The sequence below is a fragment of the Crocodylus siamensis genome, chromosome 8 (assembly GCF_052110815.1).
Source record: "Crocodylus siamensis isolate JL-2025a chromosome 8, ASM5211081v1, whole genome shotgun sequence".
In the NCBI taxonomy this organism is placed as follows: Eukaryota; Metazoa; Chordata; order Crocodylia; family Crocodylidae; genus Crocodylus; species Crocodylus siamensis.
This window is the reverse complement of record NC_143402.1, coordinates 77,314,649-77,334,334: the sequence shown is the minus strand read 5'-3', so window position 1 is coordinate 77,334,334 and position 19,686 is coordinate 77,314,649. Positions and strand designations below refer to the sequence as shown.

General features: G+C 51.9%; 1 protein-coding gene and 1 long non-coding RNA gene across 4 annotated transcripts in view; one reads left to right on the top strand and one right to left on the bottom strand.

Moving 5' to 3' along the window:
* The window catches only part of LOC149859099 (uncharacterized), a 128,566-nt gene that overhangs the window by 99,553 nt on the left and 9,327 nt on the right, over positions 1-19,686 (top strand). The window lies entirely within an intron of this gene.
* Positions 15,599-19,650, bottom strand: SOX9 (SRY-box transcription factor 9). Its single transcript, XM_090059491.1, has 3 exons — positions 18,687-19,650; positions 17,270-17,523; positions 15,599-16,578 (listed from the first exon to the last, which is right to left on the bottom strand). Exons 1-3 carry the CDS (start codon positions 19,115-19,117, stop codon positions 15,779-15,781), a joined length of 1,485 nt encoding a protein of 494 aa, XP_089915617.1. The 5' UTR covers positions 19,118-19,650; the 3' UTR covers positions 15,599-15,778.

Below are 19,686 nucleotides of genomic sequence, written 5' to 3'. Positions count from 1 at the left end.
GCAGCCCCGAAGCTGAGAGCTGGCAGAAGGGAAGGGGGGGAGAGCAGTTGCCTACCAGTGCTGTCATCCGACGAGGCGCCGCTACGGTTTGCACCAGCAGATGCGTGTGAAGTACCTGCCAAGCCTGCAAAGTGCAGGGAACAGGATGATACGTGTGTTACTCGTCGCAGGAGGATTAAGCGCGCCTGCTCCCTCACTTAGCGCGGCGACATGCAGCCAGGCGGGTGGTGAGAACGGCGCTCGGAAGCTGGCAGGAAAGATGCACAGGGGACCACGGCCTGAAACGCGCTGCCCCATGCTGGGGTGATTGGCAGGATTTAAGGTACCCTGGGAGGATTCAAAGACACCAGCACATGCTGAGGTCACCACCCAAGCTTTCTGGCTTCTCGCTGCTCTCCTACCCCTGCCCTGCATGGAGGGAGGGCCATGGGGAGATCCCATGCATGCATGCACCTGCTTGGGGGTCTCAGTGCTGGGTTGCTTCTTCTTCCCGGGACTACTCGCTTCTCAGCCAGAGCCGCTGTCGCCAAGGACCTGATCCTTAGCCATATTCCCTGGGGATCCCAGACCAAATCCTTCCCCCACAGGGACAAGAATCGCTGTCCAAGGTGGAGCGCTTCCCCTCCCTTGTGCTGCTCCCAGCTGTGACCATTGGTCTTTAACAGAGCCGGGTGGGGGAAGAAAATGAAGCTTTGTTCCTCTGGAAAGGTAACTTTTCAGTGAAAAACACAAAACACGAAACAGCAAGGGGAAACCAGCAATTTGTGACCAAAAATGGCTGGGGAAAAATAAAGAAAAACAGCTTGTGGGATTTGGGTTTTCCAAAGTTGGAGCATTTCTGCAAGGAAAAGCAAAAGATGCAATCTGTGCAAATTGAACGGTTGGGGGAAAACAGGAATTGGTGCACTGAGTTAGGCTCCTAAATCCCACGTTTCAGAAGTGACTTAGGCTCGGCAGAGCCTGGGGCTCATTGGAAAGCAGCTGGGCTTAGACATCCAGGCACCCCAGGCACTACATGGGGGCCATCTAAGCGCTTTTGGAAACGTCACCCCTTCCCCATCACCTCTGCAAGCCAGTCTCTCAAGCAGGCCGCCAACCGCTCCTGTTCCCAACAGGTCGGGCGGACAGGGGATTTTTGCTTGTTCGAGTGCACACCAAGCATGTTATAAGCGACGTGGTCGCTCCATTGCCTGGGAGAGGAGTCCTTCGGGAAATGTGGCCCCATCGGTGGGTGCCAAGTACTTTTGGAAAGGGTGGGTTTCTAAACAGCTGTGGGAAGACAAGGACTCAGCGAGCTAGTAGACCCGACTGGCTGAGAAGGCGACCGTGTCTGTTCAAAGATCACACAAAAACCTTTCCAAACTTGCCTTGCTTGCTCTGGAAGATCTGGGCCCCTGCCTTGTTCCCTGCTGAAAACCCTGCAGCTTTCCAAGGGCCGCTGTGTGTTTGCTTCTGATTTAAGTGCTTGGGAATGTAAATGCATTATCAGAGCGAAGGAGCTGCTGCCCCTGCTCCATGCAAATTCGTTCTCCTATTTGTCTTCCTCTGAACACAACACTGAAACGGGAGATTACGGTTCCAGCTCATGCCAGCCAGCTTTTTTTCTAGTGCTAAGGTCAGTAAATAGACTCTCTGAGCCGCAATACTGTTCAGCTCAAGCTCAGGGCCCGATCTCGTGCATGGCTCTGCACTCGAAGAGTAAAGCCCGTGATCCCATGCGGCAGTTTCTTTTTTCCCAACTAAACCCCATCATTTTCTGAACAAGAACTTATGGGCATTGCTGCAAATGTCTTTACTGCTTCCCGTCTCACGGGCCGACTAGAGATGGGGCTGGATCCTCACTCCCCTAAAGTGGAGTGGCTCTGAGCCGGCAGACCTGTGCAGTTGGACCCGGAGATGGAAATGAATGTGTGCCTGTTCATTTGTCATTGGTTTTGTACATACTTATGAGCTTGTAGTTGATCAGGGCAGCCAAGGAAGGTTGCAGTGGAAGACGGAGACGGTCTGGGGCTTGGGGAGGACCAAGAGAAGGAGCAATTTGGGAGACGATAAAAAGCATCAGGAGATTGCATTGTCTTCTCTGATCATATATACACCAGTCTTTCTCATGGATTGGGCCATGAAATCAGGATTCTCGTATCATTTATTCCAGCTAGGTATCGCTGGAGTCACCGTTGTCAGCAGAAAAACTCCTCTTGGCCTTAGCAGGGGCTGGATTGAGTTGTATGCGACTAGCAAATCCATGAGAGAGTCCTCTTCTTTGTGCAAGCACGGAGCAGCGCAGACAGGCCCTTGTCACGGCTTCATTGCTGCAGCTGCAAATCCTCCTTGCTTTGCAGGCTGGGGGAGATACTAAATGATATGCTGCTTTTTTATTATTACTATTTATGAACTGTAACTACGAAAAAATACATAGGGATCAGCTTCGAGCAGCATGTGGGCAGCTGGCCGCCTTGCTCAGACCAGGTTGGCTGGGTGTTGGGGAGGGGAAGCACAGAGCCTTCAATTAATTAATTTTAAAACCTTGCAAATGTCCAGTTTGCATTGGCTGGAACAGTGTGAGAAACTTCCTTGCGGTATTTCTGTGTTGTCCAGGATGCAGTGTTGTCATCCGAGGCTGTTTTGCATGACAATACATTCAGCTCTAATTATGCACAAGGATGCTAATAGGCGCAGGGTGCGTTGTATCTCCATGGGAAAACTATCTTTGGAAAAAAAATCAACTCAAACAAAATAAACGGCGACAGTTTGGAAGGGGAGTGAGGGAGGCATGTTATGAATGCAGTAAAATCCAATGTCAGCTCTTTATGTGGGCCTTTTTCCATGGGAAGAAGAGCCAGTTCCTGTTGCTGGCCCTGTAGCTGTCACCTGCTGCCCAAGGAATTGAGATGGTTTGTGCACTGAGGATGGTTGAAGTAGCAATGCTGCATGTTCAAAGCCTTAACGGAGTCAACCCCATGGCGGGACAGGTCCCTTCCTTGTACGTGAGGAAATGGAGACACCAAAGCAAAGGCATTTGCCCGGGAGCATAAACAGAGTTCATGCCAGAGCTGGGAACTGCAACACAGGTCCCCATGGCACGCTCAAGCATCTGCGAACCTCAAAATCTCTCCTGGATTTACCTTCACGATGCTAAATGCTGTCTTCTAGATGCTCCAAAGACGAAGGCATGTGCCTGACGTCTTTGCAGTAGAGTCAAAAGTGAATCCCAAGCTACTATACATACGTCTCACAGGGTTGTCTCTGGTCTCCCATGTCCTTTCCCTTCTATTAGAGTTCAAATGTGTGTGTGCATCTCCCATGTTATGGAGGGAGGGTGTCTTTTCTTTGCCAGGACTACATGCTGTACATCTTGTGTCGCCTCGGGAAGCCATCACTCTAGCATCAGCCCCCAGGGGATGATTAACAAGCATCCTCCTCTTTATTTTGGATAGCAGGTAGTCAACCTACTTCCTCCGCTTTCCGGGCTTGGAGACCATTGCCTGAACTTCACCCGAGCAGTGGATACGAAGGTCAAGGTGCCTCTGGCCTGGGGAAATGGATGCGAGTCCCCAAGTCATTTTAGTGTTGAATGGTCCGGTTTTGGGACTGAGAGTTGGGCTTGTTTCTGGCCCCGGGGTCGAACTCACCCTCCCTTTGTGTTGGGGATGAATTTGATCATTCGGTGGATCCTTGATCCACAGGGAAACTGCTGCTGATGCGCAGGCCTCGCGACGCGTGTTGGCCGCAAGAGCACATGCTGCGAGGGCAAACGTGTGCATGCATTTGTTGAGAAGGACGGAGACGGCACCCAGCAGAGTGGGCTCCTGCTGCCTTTGGGCAGATGGGAAAACTGAGGCACGGAGGCCTGGTTTGCTCATGGCCACACAGGCAGAGTGGAGAATAATTCCTGGGTTTGCACGAAGGGGCCCATCCCCATGGCATCTGACCTGCCCCGGGGCTGGCAGCCAACGGGCGACAAACATTTGGGCGCCTGTTTCTGGCCGCGGTTGGTTTTAAACAGCTGGGAGAAGAGGAGCATCTGAAAGCCAGGTGCAAGGGGCGTAGGAAGCCTCCACCTTCCCGGTGCTGGTGGCATCGAGAGAACGACTGCTTTGCCTGACACTCGCATTTACCTGCCCTGTTTATGAGTCGGATGGTTATTTTTAAACCCGAACAGGCTGCGCATGTCTCTGCCGAGGGCGCTCCCCGCCCAGCCGGCGCAGGCAGCTGTGGCCAAAGAAAACACAGCTGAGAAGAGCAGGTTCCTTGTTTTCCTGCTCAGGCCAGGTGCGAAGCAGCGGCCGTCCACTCCCACTGACCCCAGCAGGGAAGAAGCATCCTGCGTGCCCCGCCGCAGCAGAACGTGCCTCGCCGCTTGCGTGCAAAAGCCCGATTGCTTTAACGACCCCGGTGCAATTAGAGTGGGGCATCGTACCAGGGTGGGCACGCTCTCCTTCGGCTGCTCTCGCTTCGTGGGAAGAATATACTGTACCTTACTGATGCATCTCTTATGTGCACTGAGACTTACTGGTATAGCTGTACTGGTTACCAACAAATTACCCTGTCCCTCCCTGAAATACGTCCTTTTTGGCTGGCAAACCGGTGGGCAGGAATTGCTGTTGGTAACGGAGAAGGAAGCAAGCAAAATAAGAGCTAGGCCTGGCTGTCTCCCCTTTATCTTACGCAACAAAAAGCCAAACCTACCTAAGGTGATGCATGTCCACCTTAACCAGGGTATCTCCAACCCCCAGTGTGAGGCAGCACCTTGGTATTCACCTCGCTTTGCAGATGGGAAGCAGGGAGACACGGTGATTAGTCTGCTTGTTTGGGACCAAGAGTGCAGGAAGGGGCTCTCGCGGCTCCTTTGCAAGCCCTATCCTTTCCTTCACTTCATCCCATGGAGAGCAGCGTGGCCAGGTCTCCCATCTCCATTGCACCTGTGCAGCGCAGCGGCCCTTTCATCCCAGCTGCTTGCAGCTCTCAGCCTCGCATGGGAAGAGGCCGCGTAGTCCGGTCCCCTGCTGTTATAGCAATATGAGGCTGGCAGAGACCTTTGGGTGCATTGAGGGGTTGCAAGCAATCCCTTCGGCTCACCCTGTGCATAAAGGATCAGGGCCCATCTGCAAAGCAAGTTTCTCCTGATTTTTCGCATCCAAGTAACTGAGGTCCAAATGTGGGCCATGCCGTCCCCTGTGAGCCCTTCTGGGATGCGGTGGGGCAAACATTACTGCTGTGAAAGCGGGTAGGGTGGGAGAAACGATCATATTTGAATGGGGGGGACTCTGGGTTTTACCCTGAGAAAGTGGGGCGGGCATGGAGGAGAGGGAAACCTGATGACAGACCAAGTTCGAAAGCACCCTCGGCCTCATTGTGCCGAGAGATCCTTTATTGTTTGATCTGGCTGTGAGACAGATTAGCAGCCCCAGGTGGAAAGTCATAATCTGCATTTAAATGGGCCCGTTATAAAAGGTAGGGAACCCAGGAGCCTGGGGCATTATGCTGTGTCTTTAGGACTCAGTAATCTCTCTTTATTTTCCCCACAGTCTGACCTGGGGGCAGAGCTTCTAATTACCAGGTCACCCTGCTAATATTGTCATTTCCAGCCAGTGGGGGTGAAACCATGGCAACACCACATTTGGCTCCAAGTTTCCAGAGGAATGAAACTTCCCTTCTAATTGCAGAAAATGACTCCGGCGTCTGTTTTCCCCCCTTCCCGGGGTTTTATTTTAATTTTTTCACCCCTCTCTCATTACCCAATGGGTTCAGTCTCTTTTCGTATCGCACCCTTTTAAGCTGCAGGCTGGGGTGATAGCATGAGACAGATGCTGTCCGCACTCCTGCTCACTGGCTAGATGGGTGGGGGTAACAAAACTTCACTGCATGCCCGTGTTGCTCAACACAAATGTATTGCAATGATGATGCATGTTGCTGCTAGAAGTCAGGAGTAAACGTGGTGCTGGTGAAAGGCAGGAGTTAGGAGCGGCTGAGCATCTCCAGGAGCCTCTGGTCCTCCTACAGCGCGAGCTGCGGCGCGGTCTCTGCTAACCCTAACACAGGCAGCCAAGGACCAGGTGATGAACTCACCTGAGCTATGTCTGAACCAAGCCCTTGTGTGGGATACGTTGTCTCCCAACTCTCCTTAGAAAAACCCAAATCAAAATCTTGTCTCCAGATAGGCTAAATGTCAGAGCAGGTCAGATCAGGGTCTATTCTGACTTGTGCATCTCGCGCCTGTCTCCAGGTCGACTGCAGTGTGAGTTCACGGGGAGTTAGACACTTCCCATCCAACAACTGAGCAACTCGCACATGAGCTGGACCCACATGGAAGTTGATTTTCCAGCTGACAGGAGTAGGTTAATTGTGAACTGTCTACTGAGGCCTTAAAACTCCTGTCCACTTATATTATTTGTAGCTTAAAATTTATGGAGTGAGACTTTCCTTTGGTTTGTGCCCAGAGAACTTAGTGTAATGAATCCCTGCACCGGGAGAAGGAAATCCAGTTTAAGACCCTTTTGCCCCTTCTCCCCCCGCCAGGTTGTTTAGTTGGTCTGCGATCCAGGTATGCTATGGGAGCATCATTTGACCATTGCTGAATAATAAGACCACCAGCGAATGATTCATCTCTCCTTTTGTCCTCTGATTGATATCCGTGGGAAATAAGTTGCTCCTTAGGGGACTTGATATCGGTATTGGAAAAAAATGGGGATTGCCTTGGCATAGTGTTTGCAACCACCGCTGTTCCAGGACCCCTATCTAAGTCTGCAATGCGCACCTGTGAGTAAAACAAGTTATACCTAGCATCGTTTGCCTTGCTGACTTCTCACCCGCCTTAAAGCTGTCCTGCAAGGTCCAGGCTGTTTTCTGATGCTTGATAGAGGTGAGAGCAGGACACTGCTTATTGCCCCTTCCTCTGCCAACACACTTAAAAGCCCAGCTGAGATCAGGGCTCCCCTGCAGTAGGTGCTGGACAAATATCAAAGAAGGGCCATTCCCTCCTATAACAGCTTTAAAGTCTAAACAGGCAGGATCTGCTTAGATCCTAGTCCCATACAGGGCAGAGACAGGAACTAGACCTAAACTTTGCAAGCACCATAAGACCACCTCACTTCATCGCCCTCGTGTCCGTCTTTTCAGGACCTCCCAACTCCTTGGACCTCCCAACTTCTGGACCTCTGTCCCAGGATGTTGTTATTTTATTTTTGGCCCATGCTAGTCTAGCTTACGGCCTGTAGGTCTGATGCGAGACAAGGAGGGGAAAGGGAAACAGATGCTCGCTCAGCCTGCTGAGGTGTTAAAAGCAGTGGCTTTTCCTTTCTCTTTCTAATGGGAAATGCATGAGAGAGGGAGAAACCTCCACCAGGCTCTCCATGAAAAACTGGGTTTTGTTTTTACCTGGAGGCACCCATATGCTCGATGGCTGTTTAGTTACTGGAAATGGGGGAGCAGCTCATGGGCAGACAGTTCGTTGAAACTCTGACTACGGAGGTTGTTTCCTGGCCCTTTGGATTAGCTGCAAATCCAGTCATCCTATCTTAGGTCCAAGCCTCTTTTTAGGAACACTTTTAACTCTCTTTTCCAGAAAGGCTGGATTTTTGTTTCCCTGCAGCTTTGCTCCTTGTATAAGCTGCTTTCTATCTCCGGGTTGTGCCTATTCCACCACCTGAAAAATGTCCCAGGTTTTCATTGCTCTGTACAAAAAATGTAGTTGCATGGTACCCAAGAAGGGTCGAGATCCAGCATTGTAGGCACTGGCCAATCTCCCCAGGATTTCAAGTGTTGTCTATTAAACCAGCCTGCAGGGTATGTCCCTGAGCAAGGTCCACTCGCATAAAGTCCACAGTGTGCAGGCTCTTCTTGCAGTATAAAAGCAGATGAATTATAAGCATCCCATCAGGACTGGTGTTTGGTCAAACCTATAAGAGAGGACCCCCTGCCCCAAATAGTGTCCATCCACGACTCCATTTGCACTTGAACATCAGTTATATATTACCATAGTGCCTCAGAGCATCGCACTTTGATGCACAGAGGTGAGATCCGGGGGGGGGGTGTTGAAATCCTCCTCTTCCATCCACCCCACACTTTCAGTGCTTGGCCTTGTCAATGCTTTCTCCCTTTTGCCATGCCACACGTCCAGCTCATCTGGTTTTGCTGTTACACAGCCTCAAAACCACTGGATTTTACAACCAGCACATTTGGGAATGTTTATTTGTCTTGCGTCTTCTTTGTACTCTGAGTTTGCAAGCTTTTCCCTTCCAGCTGGAAGAGCTAGAAATTACTTCTTCGGCTTTTTTGTTGTTGTTGTTTTAAATGCAAGCAGAGGTCCTCCTCTAATTGCATGACTCCAGAAGTTGGGGGTTTTAAAAAAACCCTTCTAAATATTGCCCCACCTAAAAATCCCAAGGCCTGGCGCGCCGTGATAGGATTTTGAAAATCGTTACAGCTGGCAGGAAGCGGAGCTGATGTCAGGATCCCGACAAACAGCTGCTGACGGGCTTGCCGTCTCATTGAGAAGAAGCCCTGTTTCTAATAGGCTGCTGCTACAACCAGCTGTCTGAAGCAATGCAAATTGGAGCTACATGTACTAGCAGCTGACCCCAGGGATCTGGCTTTTGTGTGGCTAACTGTCCAGGTTTACAATGAGGCATTATAAAGCCCAGGAGCTGCATTTTGAGAGACTGGGGCGGGGGAGCTGATTTTCAGGGGGAGCTGCCCCTTGGTTTTTCTAGAAGAAGGAAACTTGCACCGTTCAGCAGAGGAAGCAAACCAACAGCCTGCTCCTAGACACAGCTTTCCTATTTCGCTGCTCCCTGCTAATACACCTGCAGCTCAGGCCTGCCCCAGGGTCTCACCTGCTTTCCTGCTGGCCCCTGCCATCCCTCCCCAGCATACTCTGCCTGTTCTCAAACCTGCCCTGCAGCATTACCCAGGCGCCCCGTTTCCCAGCTGTCGCTGCGCCCAGCCCTGCTGTCAGCTCCGTGGCTCAAACCTGCCCTGCAGCATTGCGAGGCTTCCCCGAGACTCCCGGCTGTTTGGCTCCCCACCCTGCCTCTCCCAGCGCCTTGCTTCCTGGCTTGGACCTGCCCCTCTGGAGGACAGATCTCCAATGCTTTCCTCCCCCCCACTTCTCCCTTGGCCCACCCGCGATGCTCTGAGCCCCCCGCCGACCCAGCGTGGGAGGACGCGGCGGCTGTCGGCCTGGCATCACGGACACCCCCCACTCGTGACTCCAGCCCACCCTTTTCCCCCCAAGGCAGCGAACAGGAGCAAAACTCTCATCGGTCCTAAATCCCGAGCCAGTCCTGAGTTTGCTTTATGGCCAGAGGGGAGGGGAGTTGGCCCCAAAACCTTCTGTTGTCAGGTGCAATTGCAACCCAAAGCTGAGAGTTGCTTTTCTGGGGCGCAGCCCTCACCATCTTCCCAAATGCCGGCTGTGCGGTGGGATTAGCCTTCTCTAGTTCCCGGAGGCAACGTGGCCAAGTCCCCTCTCTTCCTTCAGTGAGAACCTCTCTTTCTGCCTAAGAAATCTGCAGAAAAAGGGAACCCAGCAGCCACCAAAGCAACGTTGTGAGAACCAGACGGGCCCGACCCACCCCCTGGATTTGCAGTGCAAAGCCCAGCCCCGTTCCCGAAGGGTTATTCAGGAACATGATTTGGGCTGGCCCCAATCAGACCAGGCGCAGGACGGGCCAAGCAGATTCCACACCGCTGTCTCACCGTGGATGGCTTAGGATTTGGGCACCTTGTGCGAGCAAGCCTGATGAGACGTGCCGCAAGATCCCCGCGGATGTGACTGCATGTACCAGGAATGGGGGAATTGGCTCAGCAAGCAAAAAAATGAGATGCAAAACACTTTCCTGATTTGGAGAGTTGATGGTTGGTCTCTCTTGTTGTCGGACAAGACCTCCACCTCTGAGCAGTGAAAGGAAACTGTCTGATGAGTTTACTCGGCAGCCGTTTTGGGAGCAGAGGCCGTCTCTTTTAGCTCTATGTGTGTACAGCACCTGGCACGATGGGGTTTTGGTTGTGACCTGGGCTCCTGGATGTTGCTCACAGATAAGAAGAACTGATGGAAGTGGATGAAACCCCCTTGCCTTGTTTTCCTTATTTATTTCTCATTTCTTATAAATATGCCAAAAATATTTGCTTAGGGAAGAACGAGTCGGCCATTTTCATGCAAAGAAAAATGTTGACCCAAAAAAACAACCCATCCAAAGCGCTAGCTCCTGCATCAAGTCCAGCGATTCCTTCCCCTTCCAGTTACAGTGATCTCTGGTGTTATTTCTAATCAGAGGAATTGCTGTATAGTGGTCCTAAGTCTTTGCGTTGTAGCGTGGTGGGAAGGCCAGGGGGAGGTTGTGCTGCACGAGGTGCGTACACGTGGGAGGAGACAGTGTCTTCCCACATGGAAAATTCAGAGGCCTGGAGAAATGAAATACTATTATTCTCCCTATTAAAAAGACAGGGAAATGCAGCATACAGAGACAACGTGACTCGCCAAGTCCGTGGCAAACCTGGGATTTACACCCACATCTCTCATGCCTTGCAGTAACATCTTCGAGATCCCCCACCCCATGGGTGGACACTGTTTCAGGCAAAAATGTCATTTTTTTAAGCAGCTCTCATCAAGTGAAGGCTGGACCCACCTTGACGTCTCTGCATGCTGTGCCCGGTGAGGTGCAGCCTCTGTACGGCGTCCCTCGGGCAGGCGCAGATGTTGCTGCCGCCTGTCAAGCAAGTATGCATGTAGCTGCAGGACATTGCTGAGCAGGTGTCCTGAGGTCACGGTGTCGCGGCAGAATCTGTGCAGCCCTCGAGACGCACTGAAACGCATGTCGGGCCGCAGCACGGGGTAGTCCCGGCGTTCCCAGGGTGACTGCTGTGTCTTTGCAGAAATGCTGGATCCAGTTCCTACGTCCGGGCAGGAGCCAGGCTTCGTAGATGACTAACAGCCATTTAAGAGAGACGTAGTGACACAGGGAGCTCATGCAATGCCCTTAACCTCATGCAATGACCTAACCCCCCCCGGGGGCCGTTGCATGAGGGAGCCTAGCTCCAGACACAAGTGCGCATGTCTCAGTGTCATCAAGCCAAGCAGACAGGCCCGGGCCTGAAGTAGGAACCGGGGCTGTAGGTTGGGACTGAGGTGTCTTGGCCCAAGCAGGCTGAGTTCCCATTCCTGGAGCAGCTGCTCAGGTGAAGGTGCCTCGGCAGGGTGCGGCGAACGTGCACATCTGGAATAGCCGGAGGCGTGCAGGTCCCTTCTCAGAGAAGTTGGGCAGCATCACTGGGCATGTTCCAGCTGTGGATTATCATGCAATCATAGAAAATGAGGGTTGAAGGGACCTCAGGAGGTCACATCCAGTCCACCCCTTGCTCCAAGCAGGACCAGCCCCAACCACGTCATCCCAGCCAAAGCTTTGGCTAGCTGCATTTTGAAACCCCACAAAGGATGGAGACACTACCACCTCTCTGAGTAACCTGTTCCAGTGTTTTACAACCCTTCTCATGAGAAAATTCTTCCTAATATCTAAGGTGAGGTTGGAAGAGCAGGTAGCCACATGAACGGGGCTCCATCAGCTGATATTAGCATCTCATTCCCATGGGCAGGAGCAGTATTTTGAACGATCGGACTCTGAAGCAGGATCCTTCATAGATGTAACAGTGGAGGTGTGGACTTGCTGAAGGACATGCACCATGCCAAAGCATATCCAAAAAGGCCTGCTCTTAAAAAAGGCCTTTTAAACTGAAGTCAGTGGGAAGCTCTCAAGATTGGCTCCTCTTGTGGGTTTGTAAAACCCTGAATGACAGGGGCGGGGGGGAGCCTGGCCCTCCAAGGCTCTTCCCTGTGCAGAAACTCGTGCTCATGTGATGTCCATGGGGTGCTTTGGTGGGCAAGGGTTTTGCAAGACCAGGAAGCTAAGCAAATCGCGTGCCGCAAGGGGAAGTGTCACAGCTTGCTTGGTGCTACCTGGAGAGCCCACTGAATGGCAAGAAGCAGCAAATGAATCCAATGGACGCATAACTCATAAAGGGTTAAAAAGCCTCCTATCAGTTCAGCCAGAAGCCTGGAGACTCCAGCAGGACAGTGGTTACATGCCCTTTAATAAGCACTATTCCTAGTGACTTAGAGGCACGAGACATCGTGATAAAGGGGATGATGCATGCTCCGCTCTGCAGTGCGAGGCAGGGAGTGATTTCATCGGTTCAGTGCAAATGACCTGAGAGGCCATCTGGTCTTGGAAACTCCCGGGTTATTCATGCCAAGCCAAACAGAGTCAGATCTCTGACCTCTCCCACCCCCGGCCCTGTGCGATAACTTTGCAGCGGTGCAATATGAATCAGTTAACGCTGGCAAGCGGTCACGGCTTGGCACGAGTTGCGGTCAGGCCCAGCTCTGACCTGGGAGGTAGGAAGCATGTTTTGGGGTACTCTGCTTAATGTCTGGAGGGGACAGCCTCTGCCTTTTAATCACCTGCGCTTCCCTGGGATGATGCCAAGGACTCAATCTGGTCACTCTGCATTGCTTCAGTCGTCATTTCTTGTTTCACATTTCTCCTTTTTCGCTCTTTGGAAGAGGCAGCAGAAAAAACAAGCTCTTTTTAGAGGCCTGAGTATCTCGAGCACCTGGCAGCTCTGCAAGCAGAGAACCCTGTGTTTATCCTCACAACAGACCCAGCCCAATGCAGTTGCAGCCTCTGCTTTCTACCCCCTCACCTGAGTCAAATAGGCCTCAGCCTTGAGCTGAGATGATCCTGTCCTCGGGGCCAGGATGGGATGGGAAGTCTCTCTCCCTCCCCCTCCTCCCCGCTTCTATCCTCAGCCACTTTTGCAACAGCTGGTCTCCGGCGCAGCTGCCTCTGTGCTGGTCCACCAAGCCTAAGGCTGCAAACTTGGATCCAGGAACAGAGCACAAGCCTGTGTGTGCCGTTCGCGGCGTGTAATGTTTTGGACTTCGCGGTGGGCTGCGATAGCCATGGCCCAGGTGGGCTGGTCCAGTCCAGTATGACTGTAGCATACGGGTGTGGATGGGGGCCGTTGAAGGCTCAACTCACCAAGCCACTTGCACGGACCCATAAGAACAGACTTCCAGCTTGCAGCTTCCCCATCCTTAATTTTCTCTGAGCCTGATGAAGGACGTGCGAGCCCAAAAGCTTGCAGAAAAAGGTCGGTTTTTTTGTGCAAATTTCTACGTGGTCTAATAGAAGGTATCACCTCTGAACCAAGAGTTGTAGATTTTTGCATTTCTTTGTGTCTCAGACCAACACGGCTGCCAAATACATCCCTTTTTCCTCTACCTTTCCTGAGGCTGGCATCAGGAAGCAGATTAGACTTCTGCTCAGTTTCTCACCCAGCTAAGGACTTGATTCTGCCTATGCAAAGCAGGTTGAATTTAATGCACCTGCTTGACTTTGCTAGCTTTACATATGCAGCTGGGGCCCAGTTCAACCCGATTAAGCAGGACAAAGCTCCAAGACACAGGTAATCAAGAAAGGAGGCAAAATAATATCAGTCACTGCAAAGACTCTTCCCTAGCTTGACAGCATCATAGTTTCATAGTTGTTAGGAGCTGGAAGGGGCCTTTCGGATCATCGGGTCCAGCCTCCCTGCACTTGGTCCCACTGTTGCAATTAATAAAACACTAGGCATTCTTTAAACTTTTAATACAATGTATATTTATTGCAAACAATAATATCCAAAAAAAAAAAAAATAAGGTAAGTTTCACAAAAGAGAACAAAGGGTCTGGCAAACAAAACTTACCTAAGACAAAATATGATTTAAAATGACAGGTCTTTTAAGTTACAGAAATACTTTAAAAAGATCTGCTTTTATACAGAAATAGAGAGATGCCGTATCGTAAGAGTGCTTTAAGATTTTTTTCCTACTGAATCCCTAAAAAAAAAAACAAACCTGTTAACAAATATATCATTTTTTTTAAATAAAAAAAAGTTTGCTGTCTTTTTTAAAAAGCAATCCTTTAACTGTTCAGCCACAGCGTCACCAATGTCAAATCTTCTCCCCACCTGAAAACAGCATCATCGAGGGGTGGAAGGCTAGAGAGTAAGACGATACACACATGCACATGTTTTGCCATTGGTGTCTTGTGTCTCATATATACACAAGCTTGTGTGTCCCGAAGAGCTGAGGCAGAAAACAAGGCAAATGATTCAGTGATACACTACATTTGCAATCTTTAGTTTGTACAAAAAAAAAAAAAAAAAAGGAACAAAAAAATTCCAGTTTATCCTTAAACAAAAGAAAAAAAAAACAAAAGGAAGAGGACACGTTTGTACAAACCTAGGACACAGATTCCAAAGAATAATAACAATAATAATAATAATAAAAAGAATTAAACAGATAAATAAAGAACGGGTTACGGTTTAGACCATAATTTAATAGGAGCCGTACCCTCCGCATAAGGTTCCAACAAATCTGAATCGGTTTTTAAAGGAGTTTGAACTGGAAGGGAGGACAATCTCGGTGAAAAGAAAAGGCTTTTCTTGCAAAATAAATAATCTAAAAGGTGTCAGATGTCTCCCATGGGCTCGAAGAGCCTGAGCAAAGACCGCGTGAGACCAAGAGGCGGCGTGTACAAGCGCTGGATCAGGCCCTGGCTGTTTGCACTGCAGGAACGTGGAAGGACTGGGAAGGCGATCCTCGGCCCCCAGCATCTGCCTCGCACATGGTGTCCCTACGCGGGAAGCCGAGGCGCTTTAGGGGGGCAGGGGACGCCGGGTCTGGCATCATCATCATCTGTGATCGTTGGTCAAAGTGTCAGACCTTAGCGTCTCCCCAGAAATCAGAGCTGCCTCCCTTCTCAGCCTGGTCTTTGTCCCGAAAGTGGGAGACCTATAACAATCGTGCAGGGACTTGGGGGTGGGGGGGCAACTATCCCAGGGCTGCTTTTAAGGCTTTGCAACAGCATTAAGGCTAAAGGTCTTTAAAATCCAAAGTGAACACTTTCTCCTCCTGGATGCAATCTTTCCTTCTTAGTTAGAAAAATAAAGCCTGCGTTACTTATTGTTTTTTACCCCGATGCAACCTCACCTGGCATCTCCCAGCTGGCACGGCTGACTATAGCTAAGCCCGATGGTGATCACTTAACAGAGCTTTTTTGTGTTCTGAGTTAACGCACACCATTTTATTTTCTTTTTATTCTTTTTTTTTTTTTGCTTGTTTTTTAAAGAAAAAAGACGCTTATCTATACAAAAATACCTCTGACTGCCAGAAAAGCTAGGACTGTTCCACTAAGTGTCATTTTAGCTGTTGGAAAAATAAGAGCATTTAAAAAAAAAAAAAATCTCTAAAAAATATGTATAAATCCCCTCAAATCGGTAACGAATCATACACAGTACATACTAAAAAATATTTAAAATAGAGAATATTCCTCACAGAGGACTCTGGGTTGTTTGTTTGCTTTTTTTTTTTTTTTTTTTTCATTTTTTTCTTTTAATTACTGCTAAAAATCATTACAAAAGTCCAAACACAGGCAGATGAGTCTGTGGGATGGAAATCTCATCTGTTTGCTCTCACCCTGGACTCAAGGTGAAAAGTCCAGTCCTTGGAAGGTCTGTACCGAGTTTTGCTGGTTCTCAGCAGAGTGGTCTGGCCACCTCCTGAAGGCTGCTGTAGTGCAGAAGGACCCTTGTGTTTTCTTTTCTTTCTTTTGTTTTTTTTCTCTCCCATCACCTTTCAGCTTGAGTGTCTCTCTCTTTCTTTTCTTGGTTCAAAGAGAACAAGTCCGTGGAAGTTTTTTTTGTGTTTTTTTTTTTTTGGCCTGCAGGTTGTTCTTTGCCTCTATGGCCTAGTGAGCTGTGTGTAGACGGGCTGTTCCCAGTGCTGCGGGCTGTGGGTCTGGGGGATGGAGGGGACCCCGGAAGTGTCTGCAATGGGGGTGTACATCGGCCTCTGGGTGGGGTTCATGTAGGTGAAGGTGGAGTAGAGGCTGGTGCTCTGGCCGGCGGCGTGGCTGTAGTAGGAGTTGGAGCTCTGGTGGTCCGTGTAGTCGTACTGCGAGCGGGTGATGGTCGGGTAGGACGAACTGTAGTGCTGGAGGTTGAAGGAGCTGTAGTTGATCTGCTGCGGCGAATGCTGCTGCTGCTCGCTGTAATGGCTGGGGCTCAGCTGCTCCGTCTTGATGTGCGGCCGCTGCTGGGGCTGCCCCTGCTCGCTGCTCAGGGGGGTCATCGTGTGCGCCGCTTGGGGCTGAGCCTGCGGCGGCGGCTGCGGCGGCTGCGGCTGCTGCGGCGGCTGCTGCTTGGACATCCACACGTGCCCAGCGCCGGCGGGGGTGGCGGCGGTGCTGCTGATCCCGTAGCTGCCAGTGTAGGTCACCTGGCCAGGCTGCCCGTGGGTAGCCGGGACGCCGGGGTGCCCGTTGGGTGGGAGGTACTGGTCGAACTCGTTGACGTCGAAGGTCTCGATGTTGGAGATGACGTCGCTGCTGAGCTCCCCGATGTCCACGTCTCGGAAGTCGATGTGGGGCGGCTGCCGCCCTCCCTCTGGCAGGGGGCGGCCTTCTCGCTTCAGGTCTTGCTTGCCAGGCTGGACGTCTGTTTTGGGGGTCGTGGGCGGCGTCGGGGGGCCTTGGGACTGCCCTGGAGAAGGAAAGACAGAGCGCAAGCCGCGGTGAGATGGCTGCCCTTCTGCAGTGGCCCCTAGTCGCCCCGTATTTGGGATGCTGATACGTCCTGCAAGCGAGCTAACACCAGCCGCTTCTATAACCGGGAGGTGTTGTATAACAGCGATAACTCGGTTAATACTTAACTCCTGATCTGTGGGGCCCGACAGATAATAATGCCTTGCCTCCGAAGGCAGTTGCATAGGGTAACACAAACATTTCCAGGTGTTGGGTATATAAATGCGATCGATAGCTGTGTCAATAGATCTTGGGGCGGAAGGGGGGGGTGGGAAGGAGTTACAGAGCTTTTCCGACCACTTGCAAAGTGGAGAAATGTGGGTTTTTTTTAAAAAGAAAAGGGTGGATCGAAATGCCTGGAAGGCTGTTTCAATTCTCTTTTTAAGGCCTCGAGTGGGACAGCGTGCATGCGTTACGTGGCAAAGGCAGCGGATGCGGTTTTCGCTGTGGGGCATGTGTATAAAAGTGCATTCACCTGTCTCTTGCTGCAGCCGGTGAGTGTTTCTCTACAGACAGGTTTCATTTTAAGTCTGGTTACCAGTAGAGAGCCACGCACCGTGCCAGCGCAGTCTGCGGGGGCACGCGCGTCCCCCTCCAGCTTCCCTCCCCATCCCGCCTGGGCAAGGCTGCAGAAGAGGCCCCGTATTTACCAGAGTGCTCCCCGGGGGAGTGCACCTCGCTCATGCTGGAAGAGGACTGCGGGGAGTCCGCCTGCAGGGCCTTGAAGATGGCATTGGGGGAGATGTGGGTTTGCTCCGAGCCCTCCTCCTGCTCCGACTGCCCGTTCTTCACCGACTTTCTCCTCCGGGGCTGGTACTTGTAGTCGGGGTGGTCCTTCTTGTGCTGCACCCGCAGCCGCTCGGCTTCCTCCACGAACGGGCGCTTCTCGCTTTCGTTCAGCAGCCTGGGGGAGAGCAGGGCAGCCACAGGTTAGCGACCTCTCCGGCGTGGCATGGTGCTTACGGCCTTCGCTCCCCCCGGGGCAACGCGGCAGGGCCCAGCTTATTGCTGCTCCTCTCCCCAGCCGGGTGCTTTGCAGCCCAACCCTCACTCCTGCAAGAGTGTCATCCTGGGAGCTTCTCCCTCCCCACCCCAGCTCAGCACCTCTCCTCTTACCCCATTGCGCCGCTTCCTAATCTCGCTGTCGGCGGTACCCCTCGACTTCCCCCTTCCCCCCCAACACCTCCTTCCCCACATTGTGGTGGCCAAACAAGGCGTCACAAAACTCCTGCCCTGTTTTCCCCCCCTGGGTTTGGTCTGAGGTGCTGCCCCTTGGACGAGAAGTGCACACACACACAGATTCAACAGGAGATGAGATGACTAACCCCCTGGATGCCTCTGGGCACCGCCTCATGCAGTCCACATTTGCTCCGAAACTTTCCCCTTTTGCTTCAAACGCCTTAATTTTTTTTTCCTGCAGTCACACGCCGCAGGGCTCGGCCAGGTGACTCACTGGAGCTCTGCTTTCCCTCCCTGCTTGGTTTGAAAGGCTGGAGGAGTTAAGCCATGCACGGCCGCTCTTCAGAGCCACACACCCACCCAGGGGCTTGGCGGGGCATTGCCAGCTCTCCCTCCGCACCCCTCCCTGCTCCCACCCCTCCTGCCACAGTCAACCCAGGCAAATCGGATGCAATCTAGAAACACCCCCGGGTCCTCCTGGAGCCCCAAACTCCCTTGTGTGGCTGGGCCTCTCGTCCCCTGCAAGCTGCGGTGGGGGTCTCTACCCCCTGAACATCTCCCGTTGCACCTAGGGCAATTGCAGTCTCCCCCCTTGCAATCTCCCATTGCATCTCACCCCCCTGAGCATCTCCCAAGGCCCCTAATTCACCTTGCAGGGGACGAGGGGTAACTCTGAAGCCAGCCATGCGTCGCACTGGGAAAATGAATGCATGCAAGAGCCGAAGGCGGGGAGAGGCAACAGGTCCCTGCTTTGCCTCTGCGCTCTTCCCTGCGTGCTTTCCCCTTGATAAATGAGTTTGCCAGCGTGCACACAGCACCCGCACATATCCTAAAGGAAGAGTTCGGGGTCTGCCACCATCATCCCCCCGCCGTTGCCCCCCAACTCACCTCCAGAGCTTGCCCAGGGTTTTGCTCAGCTCGGCGTTGTGCAGATGGGGGTACTGGTCAGCCAGCTTTCTCCGGGCAGCCTGAGCCCACACCATGAAGGCGTTCATGGGTCTTTTCACGTGCGGCTTGTTCTTGCTGGATCCGTTCACCCGGACCGGCATGGGGACCAGGGTCCAGTCGTAGCCCTTGAGGACCTGGCTGACAGCCTCCCTGATGCAAACCGGGAACTTGTCCTCGTCGCTGTCTTTCTTGAGGTCCGGGTCCCCCTTGGGGAAGGTGTTTTCTTGGGGCCGGGTGTTCTCCGTGTCCGATCCGGAGCCCGAGGGGCAGGGAGAGCCTGCAGAGTCATCCGACATAGTGGGGCTGGGGGCGCCAGAGATGCATTTCTCCTGCTCTTCTGTCATTTTCATGAAGGGGTCTAGGAGATTCATGCGAGAAGGTGGCAGAATGGGGGCAGGATGAAAACCAAAGGGTGGGGAGAGGGGAGGGGGGAGGCGGGATGACCAAATAGTAGTAATAATAAGAGGCAAAGTCCTTGCAAACCAGTGGGAAGCCTGCCGGGGTCGGGCTGGGGGAGAAAGGAGGGAGAAAGCAAGGCAGAGCTGGAGAGGAGGGGGGCGGGAAGGGAAAGCAGCCCAGCGGGGAAAAAGTTTGCAAGAGTTGGGTTTGTTAGCAGCAGCTCACAGGAGGAGGAGAAGAGACAACTGAGATGGGTCACGGGCGCCTGCAAAGTTGCAATCTGCTCTCAGAGACGTGCTCCAGCCCAGCTCGGGTGCTGCTGTGGGTAGTCAAAGTGGGGTGGGGGGGGAGGAAAAAAAATGGGGCGGTTTTTTCCCCCCCTTGCTCTCTCTGCCTCTCAGAAGAAGAATTACAAAAAGAATAATAATCATAAAAAAAAAAAAAACAAAAAACAAAAAAAAAGAGAAAAAGAATCCTTAGTTTTGGCAAGTTTGAGGCTCCCGGTTGCACCCAGTCGGTTTCCAACCCAAATCTCCAACTC

Excerpts from the sequence above, each read along its gene's own strand:
- SOX9 (XM_090059491.1), bottom strand. The coding sequence starts at position 19,117 with ATGAATCTCCTAGACCCCTTCATGAAAATGACAGAAGAGCAGGAGAAA. Across the intron at positions 17,524-18,686 it reads ACCCTGGGCAAGCTCTGGAG|GCTGCTGAACGAAAGCGAGA; the intron begins GTGAGTTGGGGG and ends GCTCTCCCCCAG. Across the intron at positions 16,579-17,269 it reads CTCCCCCGGGGAGCACTCTG|GGCAGTCCCAAGGCCCCCCG; the intron begins GTAAATACGGGG and ends TTCCTTCTCCAG.